Consider the following 21,811-nt stretch of genomic DNA (forward strand, 5'->3'; position numbering starts at 1 on the left):
TGGGTGGCTCAGTGGGGTAAAGCCTCTTCCTTTAGCTCAGGTCATGATCCTGGGGTCCTAGGATCGAGTCCCGCATTGGGCTCTCTGCTCAGCGCAGAGCCTGCTTCCTCCTCTCTCTGCCTGCTTCTCTGCCTACTTGTGATCTCTGTCTGTCAAATAAATAAATAAAATCTTAAGGAAAAAAAAAAAAAAAGAAATGACTGGGATGCCTAATAAAATAACAATTTTCCCACAGTTCTAAGGAATTCTAATTTTCTGAGTATACATTAATTTTAATTAGAACAGAAGCATAAATATTATTTGACTTTTTATGTTATTCTAAGAATTCGCTGCACACAAACACACTCCTAAGTCAAACTTAGTACATAACTTGTGTTGACAATGTCCTCTGTCTGGTACACAGGGTACTGGTACCGAAAAGCAGCCTGAAATCTGTATTCCTCCCAGTGGCCCCGGGGTTTCCACATTAGAATTCCAGGGAGGCTCTAAAAAATGCAAAATCCTGGGCCATATTCAAGGTTGATTCAGTCTGAGTCTCTGGGGGTGGGGATCTGAAAACGTACATTTCTGACAGGTTTTCCCTTCAAGCTGATCAATCTCCAGTAAATTAAGGTCTCCTGACAATGAGGACAGAAGATAGGACAAGCCCAGGGGACACAGCCAATGCAGATGAATCAAAGGCAGGGGTATTTGTGATGCCGTGACTTTGGGTTGTGGCTGGACCACAACCCGGGGGGATAACCCCAGCACAACATACATGTATTGTGTGTGTGTATACAACACAAGGATTTGCAAACAACACAGATGTTGTGGTGTGATCTATCCTATTAAATATATTCTCATTTTTAATGCAATTACAGCCAACAAAATTGATATCACCACCCACTAATTAGTGATATTTGAAAAACCTTATTCTAACTTCTATTGCCCTATACCTGCATCTCTTAATAATTTTTACACTTTCTCATATTATGCTCCAAATAGCAGAAACCCATCCAAGCTTTCCCAGTAATACCGCCAAAAAGTTGCAATATTCAAATTATCTCTAAAAGTCGAACCAAGTTGAAATGAGGTAGAATTCTGCTTAAAGATAGCCACAGCAATACATTCAGCAGCAAACGCTTAACTTATTTATTTATATCCTCTTTATGTCACAGAGCATAGCGCACAGAGGATAGAATAAATGGAAAACATTGAGAAAATGAAGCTGAGGGAATATAAAGACAGGAAACTAACTGTTTGTAGAATGAATCAAAGGAACAAGCAAAATTAAACATAACACAGGCTGGGAAATCTAGTCTACTTGTTTACTCTGAGCTTTCTGTCAATTAGTATGAAGAGGAAAACCTGATCAGTTATGAAAATTCCGAGATCCATCTGGGAAGAACAAAGCAATTTCTAAGAAGGATTTCCAGGTCTCTGGCTATACTCCATCTGGGCTGGACTGAAGGTCACCCCTCAGACACACACACACACACACACACACACACACACACACACACGCCATGACTCCTCTGGGGAGAGCAAGTCCTATTCCGGAGGAATAGGAACCTTGCCATTGCCTCCTCCTTGCACCACCACTTACTTCACAGATAAATTCACAGTCACTCTAGGGACTGCTCATGGGGAGGAACAAAGCCTGGGGCCCGAGGTTACCCAATGTCCCCTCCTCCAGGAACACTTTGTGCTCACTTCTGTCCCAGCACTGGCCACCTTGTTGTAAAGAAAACTGTTCACAGGGTTGACCCTTCCCTCCCCACCACACCCCACAAGGCTATAAAGTTCCATGAGGACAGGACGGGCTCTGTGTATTTCGGTGAATTCTCCATAACAATGAGCTAAATGCTAAGCTCTTCTAGAAATTCCCAAAAGGCAAAGTGACAGAAGCACCAAGTCTGGACTTCCTTTTTGATTCTATCATTTACTACCCCTGGGATATTGGCCAAGCCATCAGACCTCTATGATTCAGCTTCTAATCTATTAACAAAAGCCAGTATTGTGTATAACACAGGTGAGTCTTGAGGAAGAAACCCACTAACAATGGGACTGGCCCAATTCCTGGCACACAATAGGTGCTGAATAAATACTAGCTTTCTCTTCTCCTGTCGAGGATCTCCCTAAGACCTAGTTTTTATTGCTGCCGGAATCACTGTAGTCTTCACCCACTCCCTCCCTCTCCTCCAAGCTTCTTAAAGAATAAAGAAAAAAAAAATCACCCAAGAAGAAACCAAGTTCCCAGGAGCCATAGAATACTCCATCCATGTCTACACAACACCACCTTTGAAATGGTTTCTTGTCACTGTTTCAACTACTTTAAATAGGACTTAGAGACCGTTCTTCAGGAAGAAGAAGAAAAAAAAAGAGTCCGAGAAAGGAGTCATTACACCATCAAATAAATGATCTCTCCAGGCAGTAAGAAAGAAAAATTTTTAAAAAATAATAATTTTTAAAAAAAAGAAAAGAGAAATAATTAGTGAATTCACTGTCCGATGGCAAGGGCAGTGGCTAATGGAACGTTGCCTTATTGATACTAAAGCAGCATTGTTTGCTCTGTACACTCTATTTTCATGGACCGTAGAGATTTAAAATTTAGAGCACGATGTCTCATCTAGTCCTGAACAGAGGAAATATCAGTCATGCTTTCATTTTTTTATTTCATTTTTTCATTTTTTTGTCCCCGATCAAACAATGTGGTTGACCTACCTTTTCAGTGATGTAGAAGTTTGAACTATCGGCATGCTGCAGTGCAAAGTACTCATGGTTGGCAAGGGACCACCTTAAAAACAGAAGCACAAACTGATGAGAAAAACAAATGATGGTCATTTTCATTTCTATAGCATGACACGGTTAGAAGAATGAAGCATCCTGCACTTGAAATTGGCCCACACCCAACACACCCCACAATGCAAGCCTAAAACACGAGGACACCAGCCTGACCAACCATTTCCTGTGTGGATGATCTTGGTCTTCTTGGTCGTGTTCCCTGCCTAGTGTCTGGAATATTTCATCTTTAGGGCTTTGAGCAGGGGCATTTAAACACAAAGTTACATTCCTCTCCATTTTGGAGGGGTGGAGCAGAAAGAGGGAAAACAACAGAAATGAATACCATTAAATTTTTGGTAACTGTTTCATTCCCACTGCCTCTGTGTTCCACAATTCCCCAGTCAGTATGCTTGCTGCAGATGGAAACATTCCGATTAAGTACCCTGGGGTCTTAAATAAACTCCCAAGTAAGACTCGCTTGGTAATTCTGCTCTGAAAGCAGAAAAACCTCATGAAATGTCCCTACATGCTTTTCCTTTGGACTGGTAGAGCAGCCAAAGACAAGGAGGAAAGCCCTAACACTGGGAAGTTCCTGCGGCTGCCAAACCACACACAAGCTTGTCTTTTAAAATTCTTTTATCTTCTATGGGAACCTAAATGGTCCTCTCGATTTCTATCAGATGAGGTGTGTATTTAACCTCAGGAACTTCAGACTGCTCCCTGCTGGGTAGGATGAATGAACCACAACTTTTCAAAATAAATAAAAGAGATCCCAGTGTGCATACCCCAACCATTTCACACTTTCTGCTCTTTGAGGAACAGAAGTAATTTTTTGGTAAAAGAGGGCATGTAGGGGCATCTGGGTGGCTCAGTGGGTTAAGCCTCTGCCTTAGGCTCAGGTCATGATCTCAGGGTCCTGGGATCGAGCCCCGCATTGGGCTCTCTGCTCAGCAGGGAGCCTGCTTCCTCCTCTCTCTCTCTACTGCCTCTCTGCCTACTTGTGATCTCTCTCTCTGTCAAATAAATAAATAAAATCTTAAAAAAAAAAAAAAAAAAGAGGAAAGAGGACATGTATATCTTACATAGCAATCCGTAATGTCTTTGGGCAGGTCAGGGAGTGGCTTAGGAATAATATTTTATAATAGTTTGGGAATCTTTTATTAGCTTCTCAATTTGTGGACTGAAGCAACTCCGATGAATCCTAAGTCATACTTACCCATCACAGACTTCCTTTATTATTGCAGACAGCGGTTTTTTCTGCAAAATAGCAAAAAAGGGAAATGCTGTTAGTTTCATTTCACCATTTTAAATAAAAAGAAGAAGAAAAAGAAGCCTAATAAAAAGATATCTAAGTAAGGAGAATTTACATTTGCTATTCTTGGCTGTTGTCAATAAGTCAGTTATTTTTCTCAAAGTATAACCTACTGCCATCACCACCAAATATATTACTGATTTACTGCCCTCGTGGTCCTCTTTTCAATTCTTAAGTAATTAGTTGAACAAAATATGCATCATATTCAACTTAGCTGCTTTAAAATCAAGATGAAAACACAGGAGCCAGGGAAGCCCCAAGGTCAAATGATAATGGCAATTTCTTGGGATTAGTACATGAAGCTGGCAACAAGCAGTTCGGCTTTATGCAAACGCGCTCCGATTCATGGCAGTTTTACGAGAACATGTGGCAAATGGAATATGAGGCATTGTGAAACTGTTCCTGTAAAGTGCACAGAATTCTTCTCCTAACCATGGCCCGGACCAACGCCAAACTGTGCAGCAGCTTGAGCTGGACACACTTGAGTAATGAGATGGTGACACCATGTGCTGCGTATCAACTGGCCGGCTGACCACAGCTGTGCTCTAGGCCCGAGAGCCACAGCTGTGCTCCGCCTGCCTCCGGAGGGAAGGAATGCGGCAGACACACACACACAGCTCACCCAGGGAATGTTGAAACTTCTCTACTTTGGATGCAAACAGACCCAGTCTGTCCCCTGGGGTGGGTGACAGTGTGTCAACCGAAAGAACAAATCACAGACCAGAAACAAAGGGGTTAGAAAAATCAAAGAAATACAACACATGGTCTTGGATTTTCCGATACAAACATACAAAAAGCTGTCTACATATAAACATGTTCTGCTTCTGTCCCTCTTGAAGGATAATGTGCTATGGGAAAAGGAATTCTCAATCAAACAGAAGGGCTTCAAATCCTAGCCCTGTTCAATTGTCTGCCATGTAACCTACAATTTCCATAATTTGCTGAACCTCAACCAATTTATCTGTAAAATGGGCATAGGGCCTATTCACTACTCTGGGCTGCTGTAAGAATTAAATTACATGGGAATTAATACAAAGAGCAAAAAATTCAAAAAAAAAAAAGACAGGTTCTGGCTTCTTACCCCCTCATATCACAGGATAAGTTCCATCTTCTCCTTACATCCTTGCCCTTGGACACAATGCTACTCTATCTGTCCTGTTGGTGAATTATGAACACTATTCACTGAGTCCACCCTCATGGGATGAAAAGAATGTTTGACTAAACTAAAAACCCGGTGGGGAGAAGGGGCACCTAGAATCACTGAGGGGGAAAGGTGCTGGGGGATCCTGAGATCCTGAGCTGGTCTCCTTTAAAATAAGATGAGAAACAGATTGGGGTCTACAAATGAACTTACACGTTGTATAAGCCAAGGGCTTCTTGAGAACTTGTCCACTGTTGATGGCTTTAGCAGTGCGCTGAGGGGCAAGTTCTCACAACCAAATGACAGAGAAAATTTAGGAACAAAATTCTGTCCAGAAGACTAGGACTTAGTGCCTCCAACTGCCAGAGCCTTCTCCAGGCTAATTGTGTTTCGCGATGACCGGCCAGTCCCAGCCCACTCCTCTTACTTTTTGCCTCACAACTGAAATCTCGTATCACAGGGCGGGATGTCAGCCTTAAGTTACATTGAGGTAACAGATCAGACCAAGAGAGCGCTGTTGCTTAAGCAGGAGAAGGCGCCTAAACAACAGCTCCCAGAATTAGGCTTCCCGGCTCAGGTGTCAAGAGAGGAATTTCTTAGATTTTTCGTTCAGGTCTGATTCACATATTTGGAACCAAATCTGAGAAGACAGCAGTCTACGGGCTACTATTATATTTAGAATAGTCTTCACTTGGCTGTATGAAAAGAGTACAGACCACAGGGCATCTCAGAGATTTAACAAAGATTCCAGAAAAGCTCTAAACCACCAATGAAAGAAGGAATCACAGTTAATTGAACATAACGTACCCATCACGCACGTTCACCACTTAAAATGCACGTTATGTGAGGGTGGGGGCAGTCTGCACGCCCCACTTCCCATACCCGCCTCCTCCATTTTTCTCGCGGTTCCAAGGAAGCCTGAGTCCTCACCACCCAAAGCTAGTTCCCAAGGGCCTTTCAGTCCTCAGCTCCCTCAGTGCGGCCACCTTACCGCACACTATGACTATTACCTTCTTTTAAAACCTTCTTTCCAGGGTGCCTATGGGATCTTCTTTAGTTTTGTATGGTTTTAACCAGTAAAACTTCAATAAAATCCAAGAGAGCCTTCATTGTTTCTCTTTTGCCTCTGGGTAACTCCAGATTTCTGGGTTTGTCTCTTCCGCTTTTACCTATTCAGTCAGTTCCTCATTCACTTCAAGGCCGGAGCGTATGTATAGTTCTGGCCCCAAACACTCTCTGGCAGATTTCCGCCGGCTTGCTGGATAAAGCACTGAGCTCTCCTGCAGCCATCTTACTGCTCACAAACAAAAACCATCGCTCTCACCTGTCAGTCTGCCCCAACACCAGCCTGGCCTCAAAGGTCCCCCACCCCCACTGACGTCTTGCCCTCAGGGCAGCACCCCTGCTCAGGAGCAGAGAGCCTCCTTACAACCCCCATTCCTTCACTGGACAGGAGGGCCTGGTTCCAAGGCTTTGTAGCATTTTCACATCATGACTTCTCACCTCCTAACTACTCTTCTAAAACACCCACACTCCTCATCCCAGCTCCTGCTATCAGACCAACCTTCCCCCAGTCCCATCAGCTCCAGCTCTGCCTCCCAAGGCCCAGCGCCATTCTGGAGTACCAGCCCTTCTTTACTAACCACTCACCACAGATTTTGAGTCCAATGTTTCGCCAGTGCACCAAGCTCATTCCCATCTTTCATGACTTCCGACACTTGACTTGCCTGCTTTGGGCAGTTTTTTCACTTACGTGTCTAGAGAATTCATCTTTGCCTGCCCCTTTTCTTTACCCTGTTTTGTGACACACACCTTTACACTGAGTCTCATCATTAATTCTTCCACAACTTCTCTCCCCTTTATTCTTTCCAGACCTTACTCCCACCTTTGTTAAGACTTCTCTGGACGCTATCACCAGAGCCTTGCAAATAAGTCTCTAAATCCCCAGTTTTTTTGTTGTTTGTTTTTTGTTTTTTGTTTTTCTCTCCAACCCCTACAAGGACCATCATCAGACAAAATTGGACTTTTCCTACAAACTTTGCTCAGGTCACTCTTCTTGGTCCAATTTCCTCTACAGATCCCCAGTGACCATCACCTATATGGTATAAATCCCTTAATTAACTTGTCATCTGAGGCCTCCCACGATCTGGGCTCAAGAAGTCAAACTTTCTACCAATGTTGTCCATGTTGCCCATGCTTCCAGATTCAGATTCACCAAAATTATCCCACTTCCATACTTTCTTTCACCTTACCCCATTTGTTGAAATGCTCCTCTTTCTGTTTCAGCTCTAACAGTGAATCCTTAGGATCATTTATCTCCATGTCAAAGCCACCTCCTCCAAGCAGACATCCCAACCCCACAGAGATCACTCCCTCTATGTACTTAGCACATTAAATCACTCCTAAAAACTTTATATCTGTCTTATCTTCTTGTCCCTTGAGAACAAGACATCTTAATTCATCTATGTTAATCTCCAGCCTTCAGTACTAGTTACCACGTATACAGGCACTAAGAGAATCTAAAAGGAGACTCAGTATATTTCTAGTCAATGGAAAATCTACAGATACCCTTTTTGTTAAAACAAAAACCACAACAACAAAAAAAAAGTGTTGCTTATAAAGCAAATTATTCTAAAGAATAGCCTGGATTAACTAGCACACAGCCCCCTTTCTACCGTGTAAACTACCCTGGGTGGCTCTAAGCAGCTGTGAGCTGTAAGTGCTTGACACGGGAAGGCTGTCACTACTCCCCGAACAGATAACTCTAGAAGGAGTTACGTGATTCGTGGCTGGAAAGAGCACTGAGCAAGCTGGCTGATGACGAGTGAAACTCAACAGGTGATAAAACAGATACCAAATGACTGTCACCATCCCTTTAGCAAAGTCACGAAGGTGAGCAGCACGACCATAAACAGGACTTAACGAGACACCCCGATACATGCTAGCCTGGTGTCACAGCTTTTCTCACTTCCTGTATACAGCCTTCAGTCTGACACGAGCTCTTTGCCTGACTTAAACTCCAGGCCAAACACTGGCTCTGTCCATGTTTTAGTTAACGTCTGCTCAGGCGACAAAAGAGGCTTCTGCCTATATGCCCAGATGCCTAAGACTAGAGAGTAGGGTGACATCTTGATAGCTTTCAGTAGACCCGAGAAACAATTTGTCTTTCACCTCATGGAGAGAAAAGGCTCCGGAGAAAAGAAAATGTGATCTAAAAGGCTGAAAATTGGTTCTTTTCTCTGTGATTTCAAAGAGCCTAAAGGAACTAGAAATCACATTCTACACTCTGGATATGCCTGGATTTAGAATACTGAGACAAAATTATTTTAACTACCTGAGGACGTTTTCATAACTTAGGAAAATCAAAACTGGGGCACCTGGCTGGATCCATCGGTAAAACCAGGGTCTGAGGGTCTTAAGGTCGTGAGTTTGAGTCCCATGTTAGGTATGGAGCCCACTTAAATTAAAAAAAAAAAAAAAAAAGGAACTAAATGTATTAAGCTTTTGTTTTGAAGGTCAAAACTATCTTCTTGGACTCAGCAGTGAGCTGAGATGGGAAGGGCAGAAATGTATTTAAAGATAATCTGGAGGTTCAGACAATTATCAGAATTCAGCATGGCCGGGATCACCGAAGGCCTCAGACCACCACTCTCTTTTCCTCCTTCCCCTAAGCAATGGTGAGGTCATCTTGCAGCCAACAAAAGTAATCTCTCCACTTTGTATTATTCTGGGAAAATCTTAATGTTGGCAGAAACATTTTTATTTGTCAAAGTATGCATTTCCATATGAATCTGATTGGCAAAGTACAATGTGCCAACAGTTATAGTCAAGGGGTAGCTTTTTTTGTTTCTTAGGATTTATTCCTCCTGGGGCGCCTGGGTGGCTCAGTGGGTTAAAGCCTCTGCCTTCAGCTCAGGTCATGGTCCCAAGGTCCTGGGATCGAGACCCACATCAGGTTCTCTACTCCACGGGGAGCCTGCTTCCTCCTCTCTCTCTGCCTGCCTCTCTGCCTACTTGTGATCTCTCTCTCTCTCTCTCTCTCTCTAAAAAAAGAAAAAGAAAAGATTTATTCCTCCGTTTTAATTTTAACTCTTATTCTCCAAAAGAATTCCTTTATTGAACATCATTTGCCCAAAACTGTAAGTCCAGAAAGCAAATTTCCTATACAAAAAGATTTTTTTAATCTACTTTTCATAAAATCAGCTAGGTTTTTGAGGATAGCCAAATTCCCTAGCAATTCATTTTTAATCTTCGTCTCTGGCAACACTCTCTTTTCTCTGGTCCTTAAAGTGGGTGTTGGTCTTTTGCGTTCCTTTTTATTATCTCTCCCTTGCCTTTAATGAAATGCCAGTAAATAAATTCCTGAATCCATGCCTCTCACTCTGACCCCGCTTCTAAGGTCTGGTGCAGCATTTCCGACAACCCCGCGGATGGATCCACGTGGATCCCGTCATCCCTTCAGGCTTAACACTTCATCTTCTTCGTTCCTAAACCAGATCCTCCTCTTGGCTCCCTTTTATCTCAAAAAAAAAAAAAAAAAAAAGATTCTCCCACCCAAGCCACATGGCTCCTCGATGGCTCATTAAGGAATCCCTGCTTGTTTATTTCGGAGGGGGCAGAGTCCAGCCTGCCTCGAATCTCATTCCCTGGAGACCCTGTGGCTCTGCCACTTCCATGTCCCCTGACGGGGACAGCTCCTATTTACCACCTGTCGCTGTCCTTTGGCCGAGGCCCCTGGCCTGGAGGCTTACATGGCCCCAGTGCTCCCTTCGGGGCTCTCAATCCATGGTGCCCACGCTGCTGCCTTGATGGTGGCCCGGGGAGGCTGGCCGCACCCAGCCCACGTGACCCCATGCCTATGAGCACCTCTAGACTGCGGGCCGCGGCTCTCGCCTCTGACATTTGCTTCTCAGGAACACCTTGTCCTAAAATGGACAACCCTGCAAACAAAGCCTGGCTTCACTGAAGCCGCACGCATTTCACATGTTTTTGATGACCCAAGGTCGGGGGGGTCGGGGGGAGGGGTGGGCGGGAATCCTTCTGGGATGACATTAAGTTAACAGACCCCAGAAAAGCATTTAGAATGCTGAATTTTTATCCTTTCCCCGCTTTCGGAGATCTTGCCTCAACTCGGGAGTTCTCAAACAACTTTAGAAAGTGCCTTCCTGGGCTTGAGCCCCCCGACTTCTGCAGCTCCGGGTTTTGTAACCGGAGGCTTATGACTTCCCTCTGTGTTTCCGTCTTCTTTCCTCAAAATAAAAACTGTCCCTCGCACCCTGCGGTGCTGTGAGCCTGACTTGAGACAGCCCCGGTGGAAGCTCCGTGACAGCACCCGGGACAGAGGACAGCTCTGCACCGTGTAAGATGAACAGGCTCTTTGAATTCTCTTATCCCCTTCGGACACTTTGCAGGTACTTTTTTGGGTTTTTTTTTTTTTTTTTTTTAAAGCTGTTTACATAAGGACATGGACAGATACCCAATTCCTCTTCTTCCCTTGAGAGACTCCAGCCCCGTTGTTGCCTTTGGCTCTCCTCTCCTCCTGTTCTTCCCTCTTCGGCTCATTTTCATTTCGTCGGCCCACTCGATTCTGCTTGCTTTGGAGGCTGAGACGGCCTCCAAGACATCTCGGTCACCTCCCGGGTGAGTGGGTGCCAGACGCCCCAGTGGCATGCAATTAACGCATACCGTTAGATTAATAACTCATCTTTTTTTTTCAGACGTTTAGCTCCTTTCCCTTTTTTCTGGTCCCTTTCCGACTGCCGCTGATGCTCAGGCAGGAGCTAAAGATGGAACATCGCAAGAGGGAAGCAGAAGCAATCCCCGACCCCCACCAGGCATCAGCCCTTCCATATGGCCGTCGCCTTGCAGTCGTTTAATTGAAAAACTGTTTTCCCCAAAGACTTTAAAGTTTTTTGGTCCTAGACTCTTAAAACGCCTTTCTCCAATACTTTAAAGAATGTGACAGATGCTTTATTCTGACACTTTGAGGCGATACAGCACAGCACTTGGGATTCTACTTTGCTTTATAAACGGAAATTCATTGAACATATTCTGCACGGCAGTGATGAGTAATGTTGGCCCAGAAAGAAAAGAAACCCAGCTCTCAAACGTCAGGACATCTCTGAGAAGGGAAACGCATGTTAACTACGACTTAGCCTACAATAGGATTTAAAGAAACTTTAATATACGATAACCAGCCTCGTTCCAGAGGTGCTTCCTGACATTGTGTCAGTGACACCAGTCATCTTAGAACAGCTCTATCTTCCCCCTCGCAAGCCCTATAACTACTCTCCATGCTTCGGAGCCGTACACCTTTAGTGTGGAGGAATCTGATGCTCTCTGAGAGGTGTGTGTGCTTCTCTATTTACCTGATAGCAGCCTAAATAATCTGAAGAAGAGTAACACACACACACACATACTTTTCTGGGGCAAATTTAGCTGTTTCTTGGAAAGTAAGTATTTTGACAACAGTTCCAATGTGAGTCACTGACACAAGATTGCAGGTATTGTCAGAAGTGACAGAGGGGCTCACAACGACAGCTCCAATGTAGTAAAACCCTGTGTATCATGTTAATTTTAAAGACTGAAAGATGACAGGCTATGCCACCTTTTTCTTGACAAATGAGGATTCGTTTCAAAAATGGTTTCCTTATAATGACTTGTACCAAGCTTCATGAAACTAATTAAATATTATGTTTTGGCCATATAAAATATAATCTTTGTGTCATAAAAATCACTGGACTGTGTCGATGAGCAAAGACATAAATAATTAGCACTCTTGTGTGTTAGTGGGTTAAAGACAAGTGATGAAACCTTTCTCTTTTAGGTACTCTAATACACTTCCCAGCAGACACTGTATTTTTCTTCAATTGCAAGGGAAACTGCAATTTTCTAAAGTGACATAAACATAAAAATGAACAATGTAAAAATGAAGCACCACTCATATCCATTATCTACTGTGATTCTCCTTCCTAGTCCTTGACTAGTTTATATCGTCCTAATATCTATGTTGCTAGAGATACAAGAAACACATTTTTCCCCAAATTTCAATATCTCAAACAGCAACAACAATCAATTTCTCCATTCCTATACACCCCTCAACCTTATTTAATATCAGTCCTCTCCAAGAATTATGCCCAGACGACTCTCCGCTGGCTGGCACACCACTTTACTCTACCACACACTTGCAACCGAGTGTCCTCCTCTATGTGAAAAGGAGGGATTCACTCTGCAAACCAAGTCAGGTCTGATGGTCTGCCTACCCTCACTCATGGGAGACAGGGTACTTACTCTGTCAAGTTCATATGTGAAACGTGATTAGTATTTATATTCATGGTTTAAAATCTAAAAGGCAGGGCCACCTGGGTGGCTCAGTCAATTCAGTGTCTGCCTTTTGCTCAGGCCATGATCCCCGGGGTCCTGGGATCTAAGCCCACATCAGGCTCCGAAAGGAGCCTGCTTCTCCCCTGCTGCTTGTGCTCATTTGCATGCTCTTTTTTCCTTTCAAATAAACAAATAAAATCTTTAATAAATAAATAAAACTTAAAAGGCAGACAGGCTCAGTATGATAAATGGAAATGCCTGCCAACCCCTGTGGATAGGGTATTATCAGACCAGGTACGCAGACACCGGAAAGCCAGATAAAGCTCTGAAGGCAAAGTAAGGTTCAGGTTCAATTTAAACACGGGATTAGGAAGGCTTACCAACGGCAAAGCAACCGAGACTGGACATAGGACAGCAGTCAAAAGCACACTGGCAGGAACTGGTGGTAAAGGGAGTTTTAAGAAGTGAGTTTAGTTTTTGTAGTTTTTCCCACTTTCCCTTCTTGACTCTGCTTGCCGTGTGCTGGGCTTCCTTCTTTGATGAGTGGATGCACGAAGACCAATTCATCCTTCTTTCTTGAATGGAAATGGATGTGCTAAGACATCTGCCAGCAAGCAGTAGAAGGACATGGGCTTCCAGTTGTCAAATATATGTCCCAGGAACAGGACAATGACAATCGAAGGCTGAACCACAGCCTTGAAGAATAATAAAACAGGCTCTTCCTCAACTGTCTGTAATATGCAAACCAGGGTTACAACCTCACACGCTTTTTCTAAAACTCCCCTACCTTTGCCATATCACCAACCCAGACTTCTCTTACCTATTATCACTTGGCCAGCCTTACTGACCCTGATGATAGTAGTAGCAACTGGTTGCTGGGGGGAGGGGGGAGGGAGAGGGGAGAGGGTGGTTGGGTGATGGACACTGGGGAGGGTATGGGCTATGGTGAGTGCTGTGAAGTGATTGGTGATTCACAGACCTGTAGCCCTGGACCTAATAATACATTATATGTTAATAAATTTTTTTTTAAATTTTTAAAAACTTAAAATTTTTTTTAAAAATAGTAGTAGCGACTTACTGAGTGACTCCCATATTTCCCTACAAGATGGTATTACTGAGTCCATTTTATAAAAGAGAAAACTGTATAAGGATCTTGAGATATTAAGTAGCTGCTCAAAACTTCAAAGCATATGAAGCAAATCAGAACTTTAACCAGACTTATATAATTCCAGAAGCCTTGCTCTTTAACTCTGGCTCACATCTGGAGTCCCAGCAACTGTGAACAAGCCCAAGTGCCCAGAGGGAACAGTGCTGGAATTATGGACAGCTTGGCACATAGTGAATTCACAATAGATATGAGTTAAGGCACAACGTGTTAGCACTACCATGAGAACAGCAGATAACCCTTTATCATGCATTACTCACGTATGCCATGATGAAATCCTAAGTTAACACTGAACTTTTCTCTTATTTATTTATTTATTTATTTATTTGAAAGAGCAGGGTGGAGGGACAGAGGGAGAGGGAGAAGATTCCCTGCTGAGCAGGGAGCCCAATGCAGGGCTTGATCCCAAGGACCCTAAGATCATGACCGAGTCAAAGGCACACGCTTAACTGACTGAGCCACCCAGGCACCCCAATACTGAGCCTATTTTTTTAAGGTGTATTTATTTGTTTGAGAGAGAGAGAGCATGAGTGCATGCGTGCCTGACTGGGGAAAGGGGCAGAGGGATAGAATCTCAAGTAGATTCTCCACTGAGTACAGAGCCCGATGAAGGGCTCAATCTCATAACCCAGGAGATCACAACCTGAGCTGAAACCAAGAGTCGGACACACAACCCACTGAGCCCCAACACTAAGACTTTTGATATCCAGTAGAATTCTCTGTGGTCAGGTCCCCTTCTTATCACAGACTCAAATCCACATCCCCAGTGTTCACTTCACTGTAGTCCCCTTCTGCCTCAGGCCATTTTCACTTGAGTGTGTATCCTTCCATAACCTCAAACTCAAACCTTTCCCCCACAACTCTCTTTCTCAATTTCCAACTTTTACTCATTTTTTAGTTAGCCAGAAAGCAAGTTTTCAGTCAACATTACAGCTTCTCTGCCCTTCCTATTATTTGTCAGCCCTACCCAGTCAATCTCATGGGTAACTCTCTAAACTTTCTTCTTTATTCTGCCCAAGGGTACAGAGAAGCAATTAAAAGTAGATGCTCAGGGCACTTCTGGTTGAAGGTATAGTAAATGCAAAGGCATGGCTTAATGGATGTTTGTGTGGCCTATGAAAGAGCTGACAATGTCATCATATGCACGAATGAGAGAGAGGGAACCAAGAAGCAAGCCAGAGGCAAAAGATGCCTAAACAGTTTGGACCTAGCATGAGTTTTTAAGCAGGAAAGTGACATAATCAAACGTGCATTCTCTAATGATAGGTGACTGCCCTGGTGGCCAACAGAACAGATCAGTGTACAAATTGGCCTGTACTGAAACCCAACGAAAATATGAAAAGACTTACAACCATACAGATAGCTGCCTTATTCTCCTGAATCTATTTGTCAAGTTCTGGACTGTACGTCCATTTAAATATCCCTCCGCTAGTGTTTTCTATCATGATAGCTGTCACCACCCTTTGCCCAGCTATTCCCGTAAGAAATCTTGAAATCATCAGCATATCCCCTCTCCCTTAACTCCCCATCACATAGAATCAATCATCAGTTTCCTGTTAATTTAATCTTCTTATACATCTTGATGAGACGTGTCTCACTTCTGTCTCCCATCACTACCGTAAGCTATGGCCTATCACTTCTTCCCTGGACTATTGCAAGGACTGCCTAATTAATGTCTCTTAGTTCATTTTCTCTCTCACAAAACATAAAGAGAAAGATAGCAAACATATTTCTCCCCTCGGCTGAGATTTCAGTGTAACTGGACAAAAATGAACTCTAGCATTCTGCTTTTCCTTCTGAAAATGAATTGCAGATTGTAGGCTGCCTTCTAGGTAGATTTCAGCAGAGAAATCTTCTAAAAGTATAAATCATACTGTGTCGATCCCCTGCTGATAAACCTTTCCTTCCCCTGTGGCTCCTGGACAAAGTATTAAGGCCATTTAGCTTCTGTGTGGATCCCCTGCTTTTAACACAACTTGGCGTTCATATTTTTCATTCTTTCATCTTTTGGGTTATGTCCTGGCCGAAGTGCTCATTTTAATCTTCCAAGTTATCAATTCTCTCTTCAGCCAAATCTACTCTAGGGCTACTTTGTCAATGCATTTATTGTCTTTATTGATCTTTGATAGTTTTTTTTTTTTATTTCACTTACCATATGTGTATTTTCCATTTCTAAGATTTCTAGTTAGTTCTTTCCCACATCCATATAGTCCTCAATGTACATCTGCCTACTTTGTACTCATAATCTCCCGCTTGTGTAGACATTGCCTTCTCTCTCTTCTCTCTTTTAGAGTTCTGCCTTTGGGGCATAGCTGCCACACTAATGAGTAAATCCTCCCTTGTTGGTCTCTCTCTTCCTCCACATGGCCCAGAGAGAACAGGGCTGGCCAGAGCCACAGCCACAGACTCAAGGAAGAGGGACTAGAGACAGCAAGTTCTCAGAGGTAACTGATTGGACAGCAAAGCTAAGGGATAGAGTAGGGCCCAGGAGGACACACAGTTTCAGCTTTAGCAAACTGAATGTATATTCACATCTATCACTAGGAAGAGGAAAACATGAAGTTTCTGAAGCAAAACTACACAGGTTTTGGAGGAGAAGGAACAATAAGGACAGTTCAGAATATACTGAGTTTGTGGAGCAAGGGACATACAGATGGGCAAGGCACATGGGCTGAGAGTCAGTTGTTTATATGGGTCAGGAGGTCAAGAAGGAAGTGAGCTGGAAATGATCAGCATCTTCCTATGAACCCAAACAGATCACCACAAACTTGTCCCAGAGTAATGACCCATCCACAAAAACTCTGGTTTTAGGGGGTTTTTGTTTGTTTGTTTGTTTGTTTTAGAGGGGAGTGGAGCAAATGGAAAGAGAGAGAGAACCTCAACTGGGCTCCATGCCCAGCTCAGCCTATGGTGGGTCCTAGGCAGGCCTCAATCTGGTGACCCTGAGATCATTAGCTGACTCCAGTCAAGAACCGGACACTTGGGATGCCTTGGTGGCTCAGTCAGTTGAGCAACTGCCTACAGTTCAGTTGGTGATCCTGGGGTCCTGGGATCAAGCCCCACTTTGGGGGGGGGGGGAGGTCCCTGCTCAGCAGGGAGTCTACTTCCCCTCTATCTCCCACTCCTAGTGTACTTTCTCTCTCTATCTCTGCCTTTCTCTCAAATAAATACATAAAATCTCTTTAAAAAAAAAAAAAAAAAGAGTCAAGGGGCGCCTGGGTGGCTCAGTGGGTTAAGCCTCTGCCTTCGGCTCAGGTCATGATCCCAGGGTCCTAGGATTGAGCCCCACATTGGGCTCTCTGCTCAGTGGGGAGCCTGCTTCCCCCACCCCCCCTGCCTGCCTCTCTGCCTACTTGTGATCTCTCTGTCAAATACATAAATAAAATCTTTAAAAAGAAAGAAAGAAAGAAAGAAAGAAAGAAAGAAAGAAAGAAAGAAAGAAAGAAAGAAAGAAAGAGTCTGACGCTTAAGCGCTGGAGCCATCCAGACACTCCCACAACCATTTTGAAAATGGATACAACTTATCTCAAAGCCATTTGGTTGTGTTTTGACTATGGATGGCTTTGATGAAAGGACAAAAATAAATCTTTATAAAGTCAATTAATAAAATGTAATAATATATTTAGAATGCATAGTGGGAACAAGGAAAGGTATGTTTCCTCTCACCACAGCCACCCCATTGCAGAAAGATTTCCCTGTGGAAATCCACCTAGAAACCAAACTAAAATCTGCAATTCATTCTCAGAAAGAAAAGCGGAATGCTAGAGTTCATTCTTGCTCAATTAAACTGAGCTCTTGGTTGACAGGAGAAATACGTTTGCCGTCTTTCCTCTTCCAAAGCATGGCAAACTCTATTTTATGAGGTTAGATAGACTCTGTCACGCAGAGAGAAAGAGCTAAAACCAGAAAGGGAAGTAGCCTGGTCACTCCATTTTAAGGAAGTTTAAGAAATAACTGCTATAATGCCAAAGCCAACAGGTTCAAAAATCAGATGAGGGATGACCATTCCCATCAGAATGTCATCCTACCTTAGGATGACATCACAGAAAGCACTAGCACAGCATCACCTGGGCTTTGGTGCATCTTTGTCATATGGAATGGAAGGAGCTCTTGCAGGTGCTATTTGGACTCTGAGAGCGAGGAGAGGCAAAGAATTAGTAGGACCATTCTATGGTTCAAGGTGTGAGGCACCTGCTGAAGGCTACTGTAGGAGCCAGAGGTGTCACCAGCACAGAGCATCAGAAATCCAGAAGGCCAGGGACGCTTGGGTGGTTGTCAGTTAGGCTACTGTCTTTGGCTCAGGTCATGATCCCGGAGTCTTGGGATCAAGTCCTGCATCGGGCTCCTTGCTCAGCAGAAAGCCTGCCTCTCTGCCTCTGCCTGCCGCTCTGCCTACTTGTGCATGCGTGCGCTCTCTCTCTCTCTGACAAATAAATAAATAAATAAATAAAATCTTTAAGAAAGAAAGAGAAGAAGAAAGAAAGAAATCCAGAAGATATCACAACAGTGACTTCCAAATCTGGGTCCCAGAGCACCAGCATCACCGGGGAGCTAGATAAGAACAGGAACCCCTGGGCCTCCAACTGTACCTACAAACAATCCTCTCCATATGTCCAGTATATTTCACACACAATTCCAGTGCAGAACCAAGCTTGGAAACCACTGATTCAGTCCATTCGCAAGAGAGAAATTTGTCTGTTGCCCTGGGGACATTTGGCAATGTCTAGAGACATTTTTGGCTGCTCCAAGTGGGGTAGGGAATGCTACTGGCACCTGCTGTGTAAAGGCCAGGATACTGCTTGAAGCCTACAATGCACGGGATGGCCCTCACAACTGAGAATCATCTGATCCAAAATGTCAGTGGTGCTGAGGCTAGAAATCCTCTAGGATTTCCATCTAGGAAAATCACAGGACTTTTAATTTTTGCCATGCAAGGTTGGAACCTCCCATTCCAGAAATTCAGTCTCATTTTCCTGATTCTACGGAATGGTAAAATTGTTTATTGTGGTAAACTACACATAACATAGAATTTCCATTTTTAACCATTTTTAAACGTACGGTTCAGTGGTATTAAGTACGCTCCTCTTGTGCATTCTGTGTGCTATGCGATCTTAAAGTTCCGAATTCAAAACTTCTTATTTAGAGCTCAGCTGTCATTTTAGTGCACCAGGCTGTCCATATTTAAATGTCATGGGAATTATTGGTTTTCAGGCTACAGAACTGGCTTTAATGCACTCAAGGGGACATTTGTATTATTGTTTCCAATCTTGCGTGAAACGCATAAAGCTTGCAATCTTCTATGCACCACTCGGAAAAATTCATAATTGACTCCTAATGGTTACCATTATTAGGGAGAGTGCTGAGTGATTATCTCACTGAATCCCCACAATGCCAGGAAGGATGTACGAATATTGCCAATTCTTCCTTACAAAGCAGGAGGCCTGTCCCCAGTCACACAGCTCTTAAGCGACAGCCCAGACTTTGAGTCCATGTGAGTCTATCCCCAGTTCATGCTTGTAAGCAGGGCCTGGCCTCAAAAAGACATCTCGCAGAAGGAGGTGGGCTCCTTCTGTAGTGACCCAGGCCACTTGCCACATTTTCCCTAATTTAAAAAAAAAAAAAAATACCATCTTTGCTTTCACAACAGAATGCATCCCTGGAGATCCTACCCTTAGCGGACAGAACAAGCAAATTGGCAATGGTGTATGTGTCTGCTCGAATCAGGCTGCTGTTGGTGGGGCCAGCTGGGGAGGGGGCAGAAGAGACAGAGAATCTGAAAAATGAAAAATGGCCAGGCAAGTGAAAGAAGTCAGACGAAGACAAATGCTACACACAGTGTCACTTATAGGCGGAATTTTTTAAAAATCACACTTACAGAAACAGAGAATAGAAAAGTGGTGGTCAGGGGCTGGGTGAGGGGTATGTGTGGAGGAAATAGGGAGAGGCTGGTAAAAAAGTAGAAACGATCCTCTGTAAGATGAGGAAGGCCTAATGTGTAACGTGGTGAGTACCGCTGATGACACTGTGTTGTATAACTGAAATCTGCTAAGAGTAGAACTAGAACATTCTCTTTCTCTCTCTCTCACACACACACATAGGACAAATATGTGAAGTGATGGACGTGTTAATTAACTCGCTGGGGGAGAAGACTCCCACAGTATATTTGTACATCAGATCACTGTGATGTACACTCTAAATATCTTATAATTGTATATGTCAATATACCTTGATAAAGCTGAAATGAAATTTAAAAAAAAAAAGAAGAAGAAGAAGAGTTACCAGACAGATTTACAGTTTAGTCAAAATTGCCTTGGGTTTTAGCATCATGTGGTCTTGGATTCAAATCAGGAGCTTCCCAGCTGTGTGACCTGAGACAGATTGATGAACCTGTGAAAAATTACAAACGGGGAGTCTACAGCCTGCCTTAGTGGGCTGTAGTAAGGGCGTGGAAGAGTCCATGCAGGGCACACAGAATGTGTGCTGATCTCATGGCTCGTGTGATTGTCACTACTGCTACTGTCACTGTTACAGGCAGAATGCGCAGAACTCCAACATCAAGCGCAACAGTGTAAATGTGCTTTCTGCAGTTAACGAGTTTTAGGAAACTCTTGGGCAAATCAAATTTATCCATATTAGATTACATCTTAAATAAACTACAGAAATAGGACAGTTGAGGAGGGAAATGCAGGTGGTCATTCTGTACATGCTTGCCTAAAAGCACATCATCTAGATTTTCTTGTAGGGAAATAAAATCCCCAACCATATACGGGTAGGGGGGGTGCTACTATAATTCTTCTGTTTAGAGGATGGAGACTAGCCATGTTTTACTCTCATCCTTACTGCTCATAGTTCAAACCTAAAGCAGACACACGCAGAAACAGAAATCCATGTGAGGGATCATAGCTTACAAATGTACCTAAGACACAGGCTGACCAGAAGCATATAATCTACTTCAAAAGACATGCGTACATTTAAAAAAAAAAAATGTAAGGAACATTCTGTGCAGAATACATTAACTGAATAACAGCTACAGGAAATGGTGTAAGCAATTAGAAGGATGGAGAAAGAACTGCATGATATCACACAAAAGAAGGTCTGAGCAGGAAGGAGGCTCTGGGCAGTGCTTCGCAAAGCCAGGACTTAAAGGAAGGAAGAGCTGAACACAAGGGCAGGAGGAATCCCAGCGGGGTGGGATTAGAAAGACTGTTAGAAAGAAACCACAGGTGATGAACCAGTACATAAGCGCACAGGAACACACTTCTGAAGGGGCAGCTTCTCTAAAGCAAGAGGGTACTTGAAAATCTCACACAGCACCTGCACATATCTTGAACCCTGGATGATATGAAGAGAAATCATGGAACACAGATGGAGTCATGTTCAACAATCTGACTAAGTCTCCGGACCACTCAAGAATCACCTCCGTGATTTTTTTTTTTTTTTCCAATTGTGATACTCTCTTCAAACAGAATCTTTCCCCAAAACATCCAAAACCAACACAGGTCGATACAAGCTGCTGTTGCAGGAGTGAATGTGGAGGGGGTGGAAGCACACTGCATACAGCCCTCACCCCTGAAGCATCTGAGAAGGATCTTCGAGAAGGATCCAGCTGAGGTTGAAGATCATGCATCTCTCCCCGTCATCATTTTGGGGCCTGAACCTGGGGTCTGTCTGGTGCACAGATAATAGAGATGATCCAGACCCCTTGCCCGACAGAATGGTGTGTGCTAGCTTTTCCTCAGTAGAAGAAAGCTCTATCTCCTTGTACGGACAGGACAGAAGAAACACACCTGGGGCTATAAGCAACACATCTGATCCATCCGTCTTCTCCATGAAATAACTTCCAAAAGTCAGTCACACCTATGAGACCACCTTTCTGCAGGTTTATGTCTGGGCAGTTTCACCAACCACCTACTTGTGTTCCGTTGGCATGTGAGGGTTTATATAGAGAATAATGTATCCATCAAACAGAGAAGGAATGATGGCCTGCAAGCCGGGCAGGCTAGTGACAGAGCTGGTATTATTTAGCTGGAAGTTATACTTAAAGCCCAGAGAGCACACGGAATCTAGACCAAGAGGATCAGTATCAGTGTCATAGGGCTACGCATTG

The 21,811-nt window shown here is 43.6% G+C and overlaps 1 protein-coding gene across 14 annotated transcripts in view; it reads right to left on the minus strand.

Moving 5' to 3' along the window:
• The window catches only part of ELMO1 (engulfment and cell motility 1), a 526,731-nt gene that overhangs the window by 401,037 nt on the left and 103,883 nt on the right, over positions 1 to 21,811 (minus strand). For all 14 annotated transcript variants that reach the window (XM_059171566.1, XM_059171573.1, XM_059171568.1 and 11 more), the window contains 2 exons: positions 3,980 to 4,020; positions 2,704 to 2,776 (listed from right to left, as the gene is read on the minus strand). In XM_059171566.1, the coding sequence (XP_059027549.1) occupies positions 2,704 to 2,776; positions 3,980 to 4,020 (114 nt within the window). The remainder of the gene's footprint in view (positions 1 to 2,703; positions 2,777 to 3,979; positions 4,021 to 21,811) is intronic.

The sequence above is a fragment of the Mustela lutreola genome, chromosome 4, assembly GCF_030435805.1.
Source record: "Mustela lutreola isolate mMusLut2 chromosome 4, mMusLut2.pri, whole genome shotgun sequence".
Taxonomy (NCBI): Eukaryota; Metazoa; Chordata; class Mammalia; order Carnivora; family Mustelidae; genus Mustela; species Mustela lutreola.